Below are 15,439 nucleotides of genomic sequence, written 5' to 3' on the forward strand. Positions count from 1 at the left end.
AGAGAGTGAAAATGTGAAATCCCTAGTTTATAGCAATATGTGCAATTGCATAGACCTGAACAACCATCAATCACTTAATTAACCCTCGCATTAAGTTCCTCAATGAGGTTAAAATTTATATTAAATGTACCAGTTCAGCTAGGATTCGGAGGTACTTGCGTTGATTGTTTAGGGGGTTCCCTTGTTGTCCTCATTGCAGAAAGGGGTTTCCCAAGTTTGTTGATTGGCTGGAAGTCCAGTAGTTGTTCGAAGTGGCTCTTAGGAAGCCAATGGTTGGGTGTAGGTTGAAGATGCGGAGTTGTGGGCTGGTTGAAGTTTTGATGTGAGCGCAGTCGGAGTTGGACTTGGAGACACGGCTTTGTGGCAAAACTTAACTCAGAACACGAAACTCTCAACGGAAAGAAAATAAACTGAAGTAAAAGAATAAAAGGAAGTAACGAGACTAGATGTTTTTTCTTCTCATCGTGGTTAAGTAGCAGCGGGCGTGCAGGCCGAAGCACGCTGGAACGGCGCTGATGGCAAAAAGCATGGCTAAGAGCAAAAAGTGCAGACTAAAAGCATAATTTGATGGTGTCCAAATGAGGTTAAAATTTATATTAAATGTACCAGTTCAGCTAGGATTCGGAGGTACTTGCGTTGATTGTTTAGGGGGTTCCCTTGTTGTCCTCATTGCAGAAAGGGGTTTCCCAAGTTTGTTGATTGGCTGGAAGTCCAGTAGTTGTTCGAAGTGGCTCTTAGGAAGCCAATGGTTGGGTGTAGGTTGAAGATGCGGAGTTGTGGGCTGGTTGAAGTTTTGATGTGAGCGCAGTCGGAGTTGGACTTGGAGACACGGCTTTGTGGCAAAACTTAACTCAGAACACGAAACTCTCAACGGAAAGAAAATAAACTGAAGTAAAAGAATAAAAGGAAGTAACGAGACTAGATGTTTTTTCTTCTCATCGTGGTTAAGTAGCAGCGGGCGTGCAGGCCGAAGCACGCTGGAACGGCGCTGATGGCAAAAAGCATGGCTAAGAGCAAAAAGTGCAGACTAAAAGCATAATTTGATGGTGTCCAGAAGGCTATTGGCGCCGACATAACCTTGAACACTTTATCATGTTCCTCAAACCATTCCTGAACAATGTGTGCAGCGTGCATTATCCTGCTGAAAGAGGCCACTTCCACCAGGGAACACCATTGTCATGAAGGGGTCTACTTGGTCTGCAACAATGTTTAGGTAAGTAACGTGTCAAATTTATGTCCGCATGAATGGCCAGACCCAGGGTTTTTCAGCAGAATGTGCACTGTGGGACGACGACAAGACGGTGGAGGGCCCAGAGCGTGATGCCTTCACTTTCTCAGGTAAATGACACACACGTACATGGCCATCCACATGATGTAAAAGGAAACAAGACTCATCAGACCACAAGTCTTGTTATATTAGAGATACTCCAAAATGAAATGAATTAATTTTGAGAATTTTAGGTGAATTTAAGTGAAGAGAGCAGAGGGTATTCCTGTGTCTTCTGGCTGAATTAAAATTTCAGTCAGATCCAGGATATTTAAAAGAATGACTGGTGATGACATCAGTCATTTTTAGATATATTTTTAATATGTACCCTCTCATGTCCTCAGTCAATTTTTGGACTTGTTTTAATTTGCCTTCAATGAGGCAAATAATGGACTTGTTTTGAGAACTTGACTGTTCCTGTTGGATGTTTTGGTTCATAGTCCTGGATTTGCAACCGTTTCAGCTTGTTTGCATGTCTTTCTGTCTAACAATTTTTTATTTTTTTATATTGTCCCTATTGTTTCTTTCTTGCCTCACCGGCCCATGGCTCACAACCTGTTCTGGTCACAGCCTGCTTCAGCCTCAGAACCTTCTACTACTCATGAGATTGATGCTCCAGCTACAATTACTGCTGATCTTGTATGGGCCTATAAGCTCATAGTCTGGATCTAATGGTTGCTGGCCATGAGTCTGCATTGTCATTTTTTTGTGCCCTTTACCATGCCCAAGTTCATGACCCAGTAGCCTTGCCTACTGCTACAGCCCTGGTGCAGTGCAAGACACATTGGCTATGTCACAGCTCATTCCACAGAAACAAAGTCCAGGTCTGCATGTGTATGACATGAAACAAGTCAATGTTTTTTTGTGGCAATCAACAGCATTCAGCAGATACTGTTTGACAGAGCTTGGCTGGGATAAAACTTGAAATATTCCTTTTAATTATTCTATAAAAAAAATTATCCACCCCACAATATTACCGACACATGTGATGTGTCACATGCAGGACGTTATGGACATTGACTGTTCTACAGTATGTATGCAAATTGATTGTGTGTGATGTGCTCTGAGGTGGTTTCAATGAAATTACCTATAATTGCTGCCTACTAAGTAATGGGAAACTGTGCTTGAATTGCTACAACTTTGCACGCTTAAATAATTTACTATTCGTTATATTGGCTATAATTTACTAATTCTGTTATGTATAATATATATAATATATTACATATTATAATATATTACCAATATATATATATTATGTATATATAAGATGGTCTGACACAAAATGAGTGAAGATTAGATTGGAACTTGATTGGAAGAACATTGACTGAAGTTGTAAGATTTCTAAAGATTTTAGCAATCTTAGAAAAATAGTTTTTGACCACTAAGTGATTTGTTCAGAAGTATTTTATTGTCAAGTAACACATTTTCTCACATTAATACAATTTACTTTTTAATAGAAGGAATCATTGATGCGCCTCGTGCTCATGAATCTCATGCCCCCCATATCTTTGAAGCTCCTGTACTCTCCAGGCCTGTAGTACCACATCCTGCCTCTGTAGTGGGGCTGCTCATACATGAGCCAGTGGTCGTCCATCACATGGCAGGACTGGCAGTGAGACATGTGGTAACAGTCCATGATGTTGTCACAGTCATCCATCATCTCGTACATCTGACCCATGAAGTTCTCTCTTTCATAGATCCTCATTCTGAAGGATCCCCTGTGTTGCAAATATATAAACAGAAATGTAAAAGTTGTGCTAAATTGTTGTGAGAGCATGAATAAATGAATGAATGAGGCATTTATATAGCTCTTTATTGTGTATTACTGTACACCCAAAGCGCTTTACAATCATATGGGGGGGGGGTCTCTACTCAACCACCACCAGTGTGCAGCATCCAGCTGGATGATGCGACAGCAGCCACAGTACAACGGTGCCAGTGCGCTGACCACACACCAGCTACAGGTGGAGAGGAGAGAGTGATAGAGCCAATCAAGTGGATGGGGATTATTAGGAGGCCATGATTGACAAGGGCCAGTTGATGGAATTTGGCCAGGACACCGGGGTTACACCCCTACTCTTTACGAGAAGAGCATTTAGCAACCAGTTCTGTGGCAAGTCAAGTATGTATTATTCTCTTACCATAGGGATCATACGGCAAGATCTGATGCAGTCGCTCATGCCAAACATAGACATGTAATCAGCATAGTCTCCCCTCCTAAAGAAATACTGATTTCCCATGTAGTTGGGACGGTCGTACATCATGAAGCAGCCACTTTCCACTTTGCAAGAGTGGCAGCGACTCAAGTAAGGAGACATGTCAGCACAGTCACCCATACATTCATAAGAGCGACCCTGGAAGTTCCTGTCCTCGTAGAAGACGGCCTGACGAGATTAAACATGAGGTTACAAAGAATTTTAGGTATGCATTCTTAGGTATGCATATTGCATTTTACTAGAGTAAGAGAAAGGGATGTCATTACTTACCCTGCACATGCTCATGCCTGCTGTAGTCATTTTTTAAAATTATTTGATACTCTTCCTTTTACACTGTACTGTCGTCCTGCCAGGTCTCACCCTTACTTTTATACCCGGGCGAATTGAATAAAACTGTGTGCTTGCTATTGAGATTGAAGACAACCTCCTGACTCAGCAGATCAGTATGGAAGCATTCAGAGTGCATTCATTGTGATCCATTTTGACATAACCTACAGGTCGTATACGCTTTCCACAATAATGTTTTCAGACATTTTGAAATACACTTTTTTTCTAATGTCTTTCTTTTTGTAAAAAACAATGTTGATCAAAATTGATCTGTTAAAACAGGGCCTGTTTATATAGCTACTGCATTACTATTGACTTTTAAATCTGTTGTGTGGTTAGACTTTTAATCCCTAAATAATGCTTTAAATATTAAACATAATAAACTATTAACACTAGAAAAAAAATACCATTATTAAAATTCTTCTGTTTGGAGTTTGTTATAATACCAAAAAAATGACAGCACAGGCGTTTGGTATATTTGGGTTTTGTTTGAACACATCATAAACACAGCTCTCAGTCAAAATCACTGATTTCCCTTTTCCCTATATTTGTAATTTTAAGTGAAATGCTGCTTAGGTGTATGTATATAACTTGTAGGTATATATTCAAAACATGTATGAATGTATATATATGTGGCATACTAACAAACTTTCTTTCCCAGACTCATGTGTCAGGGAAAGGAAATGAGAGCCCCTTTTATCCATACCTGAATTTGCCAGTAATCTTGTCGAGTTGATCTTTGAAAACAGTTATTTTGCACTTAATAAAAATGCCAAATGGATATATGGATTGGAAGAAGAGGAACTCCTCAAATAATTTTGGACTGATAATGTCACTTGGTCGTTCGTTTTTTAAACACAAAAGAAACACCAAGACGCAAACCACTCTATTGGCTACTTAAGACTGATAAACCTGGAAACTAGAGACTCCATTATATTGAAAGAATAATTCTGACTTTTCAGGTCATCTTCTACGAGGACAGGAACTTCCAGGGTCACTCTTATGAGTGTATGGGCGACTGTGGTGACTTCTCCTACATGAGCCGCTGTCATTCTTGCAGAATAGAGAGTGGATGCTGGATGATGTATGACCGTCCAAACTACATGGGAAATCAGTATTTCTTTAGAAGGGGTGACTATGCTGACTACATGTCTATGTTTGGCATGAATGACTGTATTAGATCTTGCCGAATGATCCCTATGGTTAAGAAATTAATGCATACAACTTTATTCCCCATAGAGTTATTCACTAAATGCTCTTATAATAATTTAGCACGAACTGTACATTTCTATTCTTACCATTGCAGCACAGGGGATCCTTCAGAATGAGGATCTATGAGAGGGAGAACTTCATGGGCCAGATGTACGAGATGATGGATGACTGTGACAGCACCATGGGTCGCTACCACATGTCTCACTGCCAGTCCTGCCATGTGATGGACGGCCACTGGCTCTTCTATGAGCAGTCCCACTACAAAGGCAGAATGTGGTACTTCAGGCCTGGAGAGTACAGCTTTAAGGTGCACTCAGTAGGTTTTTTTCTTTTTTTTATTAAAAGGGAGAAGAAAGTTTTATTTTTTTTATTTTTTTAACAAAACTAAAAGGCTTAATTGTTAATGGACCTGATGGGGGCTTCCATGTTGAGTTCACATAATTAGCTACTTATTGCAATTTGACAGAACTGTTAACAGTAATAACAATACAACATTAAATGTTGTAATGCATTGGGTCAGTATGATTTACAAAACATAAAAACAATATGAAAACAATCCAGACAGAATGAGGAAGAAGCAAACTTAAATGCCCAAAGCAGTCCTTATTGGCGCAATAAAACATACTGCAGCGATCCGCAGCTCCATTTTGTGCAAATATCTAACCGATTTATGTCAGTCACACTTAATAATTGAGAATGGATGGACTAACAGATAAAATTATTGTCTCTGAGATTTCTATTTCCTGCCATGTTTGGCCTGTAGATGTCAGTATAAAGTCAAACACGAGGCATAGAGCCAGTCAAACATTACTGAATTGCACCTTTAATTAGTTTATGTGATACAACAAATAATTATGTCTGTCATCAGTCCACCATGGAAATCCACGACGGACTGAATTCTGTTTTTAATTTTGGAGAAGAGATGATATTATGTTGGCCCTTTTCCCAATAGACCGAGTCACCTGGCATACTCTGACCTCTCCAGTAAGTCTCATGACACTCGTTCTCATATCCCTGAAACTGCTACAGTTTCCAGATCTGAAGTAAATCATATCTTGCCTGTTAGGTATTTAGTGTTTAATAACATTTTATTTTATTTCATGGTTGCGTTTATCTTATGAGGCATTTTTGTGAGCATACAAATATTAATGACACTGAAATTAGTTTCAATGCACACTTTTTTTTTTTTTTTTAGAGAGAAATTAATTCTTTAGTATGATAAAATATTAGTACCATGAGTACATGATATGCCTCATGCTCATGAATCTCATGCCACCCATATTACTGAAGCTCCTGTACTCTCCAGGCCTGAAGTACCACATCCTGCCTCTGTAGTGGGGCTGCTCATAGAAGAGCCAGTGGCTGTCCATCACATGACAGGACTGGCAGTGAGACACGTGGTAAAGGTCCATGGTGCTGTCACAGTCATCTGTCAGCTCGTATATCTGGCCCATGAAGTTCTCCCTCTCGTAGATCCTCATTCTGTAGGATCCCCTGTACTGTAATGGAAGAAAAGTCTGTTATATTAAAGTTAAACCGGCCATGTCAACATCAAATGTGCACATCTAAAACAGTGTAGCAATGTCTCTTGTAAATCAGAATTTTGAAAGGATCATCTGTTTTTTTTAGGAAAAAGGATATTTAAAAAGATATGTATTGATTTTTTTTTTTAGCAAAAATTTCCCTTAAAATCATAGATTTTTTTATGGGCACATAAAAATGCTCACAGCTCACCATAGGAATCATACAGCAGGACCTGATGCAGTTGCTCATTCCAAACATACCTCCAGTTTCATAGACAAGGCTTAAGCCTAGTCCCAGACTAAAATGCATGTCTGGGCTGTTTTAACTGAAAGAAACTTGCACTGACTGATCTTAAAATATGTCAGATTCATTGTTTTGTCTAAAAATGCACACCAGTAATGTTTTTATCTAAGGCATATTTCTAAAAACTACTTAATTGAACTATGGCCTAATCCTGGTTTAACCTAAGCCCTGTATGTGAAACCGGGCCATAGACATATAATCAGCATAGTCTCCTCTCCTACAGAAATACTGATTTCCCATGTAGTTGGGATGATCATACATCATCCAGCAACCACTCTCCACTCTGCAAGAGTGACAGCGGCTCATGTAGGAGGAGAAGTCACCACAGTCGCTCATACACTCATAAGAGCGACCCTGGAAGTTCCTGACCTCATAGAAGATGACCTGCAAATTATTAAAAACATCTGTTAATTTATTGATCATGTATCCTGATATATTTGATGGAATATTTGATAGAATATTTGGAATTCGACAGCATTATAATTTATGCCTTTAAGCTGTTATGTAACAATTTATGTAAATCAAAATTTTATCTGTCTGTCAACAGTCAACAAGTTGATATTGTTTCAATGTGCAGTTCTTCGCTCTTGACTACCTTTATATACCTGTCCCAGTTAAAAGCCTGACCCAGCAATACAGTGCAGTGGCCTTTTACATTGTCAACTGTGTTCTCCATTCTACACGTGACTAGATCATGCTGTCCACCTCTTCCATTGGTTCCTTTTTTTTTTTTTTTCAACGAGAATGTTTTCAGTGTGTTTTCCCAATTAGTTTAAAATGTTTTTGGCACAGAAAAGGCTTTGAATGAAGACATGTGGTGGAGACATCCGAATTACCTAGAGCCAGGTAGTTGCTCTTGTATTTTGTGCTGTCATATTTTGATAATCCAATCACTACCAAATACCAAAACTCCTCTTTGTGGTGCTTCTGAAGTTTCATATTCCATTTTTTTTGCAAGCATTTTCAGAATTTTAACTGGCCCCACCACAAAAAAGTTAAAAAAATAAAAACAAACAAAAGACATAAACAATCTACAAGCAACAGTACAAATAAATGCAGCATAACAAATATACAAATAAAATAAACAGTGCTGTTCATAAGGTTTCAGGTACTGTAGGTCTAACTGTAGTATTCAGGTACAGAAATTGAATAAAGTAATCAAATGTAAAATGTAACACTGCATTGATTTTACTGTATAAATGAAATATAGATTAATATTTATTTACGTTACAAGCTTAAGTTATTTAAGCTATTCAGTCAGGAGCAGAGAGTAACTTTTCTCGTTGTCTTCTGTTAAGGACACAGCAGCAGATACACACGTGGTCAGAATTGTTGGTACCCTTGGTAAAGAGACCCTATGATCAAAGAAGGCTATGAAAATAAATCTGTATTGTTAATCCTTTTGATCTTTTATTTTTTAAAAATCACAAAAATCTAACCTTTCATTGGAGAATAAGAATTTAAAATGGGGGAAATATCATTATGAAATAAACGTTTTTCTCTAATGCACATTGGGCACAATTAACAGTACCCTTTTATTCAATACTTTTTGAAACCTCCATTTGCCAAAATAGTATAGGAGTTTTCTCCTATAATGCCTGATGAGGTTAGAGAACACCTGACAAGAGATCAGACCATTTCTTCATCCAGAATCTCTCCAGATCCTTCAGATTCCTAGCTCCATGACTGTGCTTCTCCTCTTCAGTTCACCCCACTCATTTTCTATAAGGTGCAGGCATGGATCCAATACTGCGTAATGATACATACATTCTCTTTTTCAACTGTTTACATTCACTTAAGACATAACTGACTGTGTTGACGAGGATACTGTCCAAATGCAACAAGACAGGAAATAGAACTTAATTCAGTATTTGCGCGCTGTCTGGAGGTGGCTTTCTGTGTGTGTCATGAATATATTAGTTTCTGTTTCATGGACTTTTAGTTTGTTTTCATTAGTTTCTTGGTTTCCTTTGTTCTTTTTCTGCTCCTCTTTGGTTGTCATGGTTACTAATCTCATTAGTTTGTTCTGTTCAGCTGTGTATCGTTAATTTACCTCATTTGTCAGTGTAATTAAGTTCAACCTTTTTCTGTGTTCATTGTCCAGTCACGTTTGTGTTTAGGTGTGTTTTCGTCTGCCCAGTTTTGGATTAACTTGTGGATTATTATTAAATGTTATGTTTGAACTTCGTCTCCTGTCTCTTCAGTCTGTCTGTATACACCTTGCTGACAGTTTTTGACGTCTTGCCGTCCAGCCATCACCTTGCTGCACAGAGCATTTGCCTGAGCCCACCACAGATAGAGAGTCTGAGCCTGCCGAGATTCATGAGCCAACGCAAATGGAAACAACTTAGCTGATCATCGCCCTGGAGCCTGAGGGTGTACTCACACTAGGCACGGTTGCCTTGAACCAACCCCGAGCGCGATTGTCCCCCCTCCCCACTCCCCCGCTGGCCTGCACTCACATTGCACTTTACATTCCGGGCCAGAGCACACTTTATGCTGCCTTCAAGTGCTATCGGAATTATCGGAAATACGAGTTTCCTAATCAGAAATTCGACATGAATGGCCTCTCAATTTGTATTTACTACTCGGAGATTATTTTGATACTCGAGTTTCCGAGTTAAGTGGGCCATAAGCATGTCGGAGGGGAAAACAATTGCTGCTGTCAATACTATTCTTTATTCTTCTTTTTTTTTAACAACTACATCACCTTGTCTTGACGTTAAAGTAGTACCTATATATATATAGGCATTTGAAGCATATTGTATGTATTATACACAGTGAAATAAGCATGTATTTGAACAAAATTCCAAAATCGTATCAAGCTGACTATCTAGCGCGGTGAATGTTTATGGTTATCAACCAATGGAATATTACATTTTATTATTACCGACAACAAAGCACTTAAATGCAACAAGCTCATAATCAAGACTTCATAAGTGGGCAATAGGAAGTTTCCGATAGCACATGAAGGTCGCCGAGAAGCACTCTCGCACAGCACAGTGGAGTGCATTGTTTTGTTAACTTTGTGGTTTATTATTTTGAGTCTTTGGGGCGCGGTGACACACGATCCTCTCACAATATATTACTTAACAGATCTATCGCTTTTGCTGCTCAGAAATGTTCACGCAATCATACTGCACATATCAGAAAGTTCTGCGCTCGGGTGCGGTTAGCGCTCACACTACATGCGTGCCACGCCCGTGCCCAACTGATCAGTGCTTTGGCGCACCTCTTCCAACCAAGCCAGGGACGGCTAAACGAACCGCACCCGAGCGTGGTATGGAGCGATCACACTAGTCAAACGAATTGGGCTTTGGGGGTCAAACGCGCTTTGGCACGGTTAAGATTGCCTAGTGTGAGTACACCCTGAGCCACACGATGTGTCTGGAGCCTGAGCCTTGAGGGCATATTCTGAGTTTTGTGTTAATGTCTCTGTGAGGAGCATGCGCATTCAGTGCTACACGCTCATTGTGATGAGCCAAAGTGTCAAGGCTCCGCTCGTGCTTGTTCCTATTCCCAAGGAATGCAAGACAAAATGTTTGTGTCTCGCAGCTCAGTCCCGCCATTGCCGCGGTACTGTTTATTGGTGATTACGTTGATCTGCGGGATCCGCATGCCTGCTCTAAACAGGTTGCCTGATGCCGCGGATAGCGTTTGTGATGATGAAAGTGTGTAGCCCCGATCGTGCGAGATTGCAGGTGGAGCTACAGTATAGCCAGCTTGGCTGTGCCTCTCTAATATGCATATTATTGTGTGTGGAGATTCTCGCTGGGCATGGATATATTTATATGCTCTGCGGAGAGATGCTTGTGAGCTATCTCTCCCAGGGTGTTTTAGTGACCTAGATTGGTTTGGGGGTGTCCCCTTAGACAGCTGTTGTGCCACACCTCACTCAGTTTTTTGCTGCCAATGCTTAAAAGCATCGATGGCCATAGTGGTCATGATGTTGCATCTGTAGTTAGATTAGCCTTCCAGTCTCCTTTGTCAAGGCAGTGGTCTATGAGCTCAGGAAGGCAGTCGGTGGCTTTTAGGAGGTTCGTTCTTAGCCAGTTTAGGTCTTCTTTACCTCTGAGGGGTCTGGTGCGTCAAGATCTGAGTATCATAGACAGGGCTAGTGAGCCAGCACTCTCATACTCCTCCCGCTTTCGGGGAGAAGATGATACCTCGCGCCCCCTCCAGAGCTTTTACTCAGCCTGGGTAGTAAAGTTAGTCTTCCAAGCAGGCGGTCCCCCTGAATCCTACATGCCAAGTATGGGCTTTCCCCTCTTTGTTAGGGTTTTTCAAGTGGATGGCCCATTGCTTTTGGAACATAGTTGTTTGAGGACAGCTGCATTCCTAGCTTGATTTTGGGGAATGTCCCTTCCTGTGTTAAGCCGGAGGGGTTTAGGAGAGGGCTGTCTCCCCATGTCTCAGGGTATTTTTAAGTGGGCTGTCCATCTGAATCCCACATATTAAGTTTGGGCTGAGTAGACTGTTCTCCCACCTCAGGGCTTTTAACTGCTCAGAGTGTAGCTGTCTGTGGATAATTATGCTCCAGCTCAAACTTACTTTGCTCTGAAATATAGTGGTCTGAGGGCAGCTGTGTTCCAGCCTGGCTTCTATGACTAGGTTGGGTTCCTCTTGGCACAAGCTCTCCAGTAGGTCCTGGGTCCTTGCCTTGGAAGATAGCTATCCAAGGATAGCCATGTTTCAGCTCAGTACCACCCCCTTGTTAGGGTTTAAGTAGCGGTCTTTGATCCTCTTGCCTATATTGTAGTATCGCCCCTGTTAGGGTTTTAACTAGATAGCCCACTCTCTGCGGTCTCGGCAATCTTCAGTTAGGACCTTTGGAGGATAGTTATCTGAGGATAGCTGTTTTCTAGCATGATGACTACTCCCCTTCCTAGGGTTTTTAAGTAGTGGTCCCCTGGAGCCCCTATCTAGACTGTGCTACCGCCTTGTTAGGGTTTCTAAGTAGGTAGCCTCTTATCTGTGGTTCTTGTATTATCAGGCTAAGGTATTGCTCACATAACATAGCTATCTGACGGTAGCTGTGTTCTTAACTTGGTGTGGATGTCCCTCTTTCATCTGAAACTGGGTTGCCCATATCTGCCAAGCAATGTGAGCAACCCAGGGCGTCAGTGACTTGGCCCCTTTCTGAGGAAGTGTTAGGTGTATGTCTGTCACTTCCTTGGTGCCTTCTGACCAGGTGGACAGGCATGCGCTGCGGCATGGCATAGTTGGCATTTCGTTCCCCAAAGTGTCCACTAGGGAATGCAGCACTTGGGTTACGCATGTAACCATGGTTCCCCGATAGGGAACGAGATGCTGCGTCCCCTCATCATGCCTTTGGCATGCCTGTTTCAGGTCTCCTTCAGACAACTAAGTTGGTGACGTGTTCTGCTGCCTGGCACACTCTTATACTTCCAGGCGCCCGCCTGTGATGTCATGGGCTTCAGACACCGTTCCTGCTGGCGGCAGTACCCATAGTGTCTACTAGAGGACGCATCATCTCATTCCCTCTCGGAGGTACATTGGTTACATGCGTAAACCTAGATGCTTTTCATCTTCAGTGCTTTTCATCTTCAGAACTAAATGAATAAATTTCAACTTGCAACGTTACTAAAGGAACATCAAATTAAGATATGTAATCAAGAAAAAACAGACTATGTTTGTGAGGTAACTTATTATTATGATATATCAACAGTTATAACATAATTGTATATAAAATTTAATAATATGAATATGATAGATTAAATGCGCCTCTGAAATACAGAGAAACTGTGCTTTATCGTGAGCAACACCACAAACATGGACGCTGCTTATAGACTAATTCTGTCACGCAACACCACATTTATTTGCGTTAAAGCCCCTTTTCTCGACAAATACATTTGAATGCGATATTTGAAGTATTGACATAAAGGGCCGGATTAAGAACACATTGGGCCCTGGGACTATAGCAAACCCAACGGCCCCCTTTATTTTATTGCCACACCAAAGTGTCTTCTACCACAATAACTTTTTTTTTTTTGTTGCTATTATTATTATATTTTCTAATTATTTTATCTAATTTTCTACTATTTGATTTTAATTTTATATTTAATTATTATATTTAATTTTCGAATTATTTTATCAAACATTTTTTTGCTATTATTATTATATTTTCTAATTATTTTATCAAATTTTCTACTATTTGATTTTAATTTTATATTTAATTAATATGTTTAATTTTCTAATTATTTTATCTAATTTTCTATTATTTTAATTTAATTTTACATTTAATTATTATATTTAATTTCTATTTTATATAAGTACAAGTTCGCATACTAAATTTTCCATGCTATTTAACACATTAACTCCAGATATGAACTTCAAACAAACAGGTTGCCAAAAATCAGCAAAAACATTTGCAATCATACTTCCTAAATGAGTAGGCCTACTTTACAAAATACTTTAAATAGGGTCTATTTATTTAGCATTTGTAAAACTGCATTTTTCCATCTCAAAAATATATCTAAATTACGACCTATTCTCTCAATGTCAAATGCAGAAATGTTAATTCATGCGTTCATGCAGATCCCCTGTAAAGACTGTCTCCTAGACGGCCAGCGGGACAAGACCACAGGAACCAGTTGAGTCCTCTGTACAATGTGACTTTGCTGCAGCCTGAAATTGAACTGCTGGTTTTGTCTGGCCAGAGGAGAACTGGCCCCCCGACTGAGCCTGGTTTCTCCCAAGGTTTTTTCTCCATTCTGTCACCGATGGAGTTTTGGTTCCTTGCCGCTGTCGCCTCTGGCTTGCTTAGTTGGGGACACTTCATTTCCAGCGATATCATTGACTTGATTGCAAATGATTGCAAAGATACTATTTAAACTGAACTGAGCTGGATGATGACATCACTGAATTCAATGATGAACTGCCTTTAACTGAAAAATGAGTGTTTACTATTGTCATTTTGCATTATTGACACACTATTTTCCTAATTAATGCTGTTCAGTTGCTTTGACACAATCTGTATTGTTAAAAGCGCTATATAAATAAAGGTGACTTGACTTGACTTTTTAATCCTGTATTTTTATATTTTTTGTGGGCTATTGTAGTAGTGGCATTAATTATATTCAGAACATAATGTTCTGTAAATAAATTACTTTATTGTTTTTTTTTATTTATTAGTGGCATTAATGATTTTCAGGACAATGTTTGTTGTTGTAGAGAAATTATTTTATTTATAAACACTAGTACCAGGAGTCCATGATACGCCTCATGCTCATGAATCTCATGCCACCCATATTACTGAAGCTCCTGTACTCTCCAGGCCTGAAGTGCCACATCCTGCCTCTGTAGTGGGGCTGCTCATACATGAGCCAGTGGCCGTCCATCACATTGCAGGACTGGCAGTGAGGCATGCGGTAACGGTCCATGCAGTTGTCACAGTCATCCATCATCTCATACATCTGACCCATGAAGTTCTCCCTCTCGTAGCATCATCTCGTACATCTGACCCATGAAGTTCTCCCTCTCGTAGATTCTCATTCTGTAGGATCCCCTGTGCTGTAATGGAAGAGAAGTCATTTTAGTTTAAGTTTATCAGCCAAAAAATGTTAAAAGTAAATCTATTTATGTTTATATTTTTTCTTATATAAGCTTAAATTGAGCTCACCATAGGGATCATACGGCAAGACCTAATGCAGTTGCTCATTCCAAACATAGACATGTAATCAGCATAGTCTCCTCTCTTAAAGAAATACTGGTTTCCCATGTAGTTGGGATGATCATACATCATCCAGCATCCACTCTCCACTCTGCAAGAGTGACAACGGCTCATGTAGGAGTGCATGTCAGCACAGTCTCCCATACACTCATAAGAGCGACCCTGGAAGTTCCTGTCCTCAAAGAAAGTGACCTGAAAATTCTAATTTAATATTTTAGTGATGTAAAGTGAAATACACCAAATCAAAAAATGTTTGTGTGGAAATCATTGTGGAAATCGGTGCTGGAACAAGGTTTACCTTCATGGTTGCACTGGCTGGTCCTCAGTAGTTCCACAAGGGAGAAGCTGAAGCTGATTCTGCTGTCACCTGTGCTTTTATACTAGACTAAGACTAAAGACTACAGGGCCTCTATTGTTAGGCAATTCTTGACTGTGCAACTTGGCATAGAGGTCATTCTAGCTAAAGCTCATTATGTAGTTCTTAGCACTCGCATTTATTAAGACCCTAACACTTCAGAAGTTTAAACATTTCTAGTATTCTGTATTAATGACATAATTACGAACAACCAAAGATTATTTAAAAGAATAACAAACAACTAAAAGTTATTTCTCTCAGCTAGGTATTTCAGTGTTATATTCAGAGTTAAAAAATTAGCTAGGCTAGACCTTTAGTCACTGGCCTCATATGTAGTTTTATAAAATACAGTACTTGTACTGTTATCAATATTTTTATACAGTCGATAATTAATGCTTTTGCTATTGTGGGGAAGCTTGCCACTTACAGTTTGTTTTGCAAATGTATATTTACAGTATTTGGTATATACAGTCATATACAGTGTCATACAGTGTCCCTTTGCCAAGTTCTGCCTTAATGTTGTTGATGATTGATTCATATCA

At 39.8% G+C, this 15,439-nt stretch overlaps 3 protein-coding genes across 3 annotated transcripts; all 3 read right to left on the reverse strand.

Annotated features, from left to right (window-relative positions):
- Positions 1-2,651: 2,651 nt before the first annotated feature.
- Positions 2,652-3,835, reverse strand: LOC107663175 (gamma-crystallin M2-like). Its single transcript, XM_016453691.1, has 3 exons — positions 3,754-3,835; positions 3,409-3,651; positions 2,652-2,990 (listed from the first exon to the last, which is right to left on the reverse strand). Exons 1-3 carry the CDS (start codon positions 3,781-3,783, stop codon positions 2,718-2,720), a joined length of 546 nt encoding a protein of 181 aa, XP_016309177.1. The 5' UTR covers positions 3,784-3,835; the 3' UTR covers positions 2,652-2,717.
- Positions 3,836-6,248: 2,413 nt separating this feature from the next.
- On the reverse strand, positions 6,249-6,876 carry LOC107667245 (gamma-crystallin M2-like). The gene is made up of 2 exons (XM_016459213.1): positions 6,757-6,876; positions 6,249-6,521 (listed from the first exon to the last, which is right to left on the reverse strand). Exons 1-2 carry the CDS (start codon positions 6,853-6,855, stop codon positions 6,249-6,251), a joined length of 372 nt encoding a protein of 123 aa, XP_016314699.1. The 5' UTR covers positions 6,856-6,876.
- Positions 6,877-14,066: 7,190 nt separating this feature from the next.
- Positions 14,067-14,904, reverse strand: LOC107668100 (gamma-crystallin M2-like). The gene is made up of 4 exons (XM_016460251.1): positions 14,841-14,904; positions 14,492-14,734; positions 14,320-14,382; positions 14,067-14,276 (listed from the first exon to the last, which is right to left on the reverse strand). Exons 1-4 carry the CDS (start codon positions 14,844-14,846, stop codon positions 14,067-14,069), a joined length of 522 nt encoding a protein of 173 aa, XP_016315737.1. The 5' UTR covers positions 14,847-14,904.
- Positions 14,905-15,439: the final 535 nt, after the last annotated feature.

This window comes from Sinocyclocheilus anshuiensis, unplaced genomic scaffold, assembly GCF_001515605.1.
Source record: "Sinocyclocheilus anshuiensis isolate Anshui unplaced genomic scaffold, SAMN03320099.WGS_v1.1 scaffold277, whole genome shotgun sequence".
Taxonomy (NCBI): Eukaryota; Metazoa; Chordata; class Actinopteri; order Cypriniformes; family Cyprinidae; genus Sinocyclocheilus; species Sinocyclocheilus anshuiensis.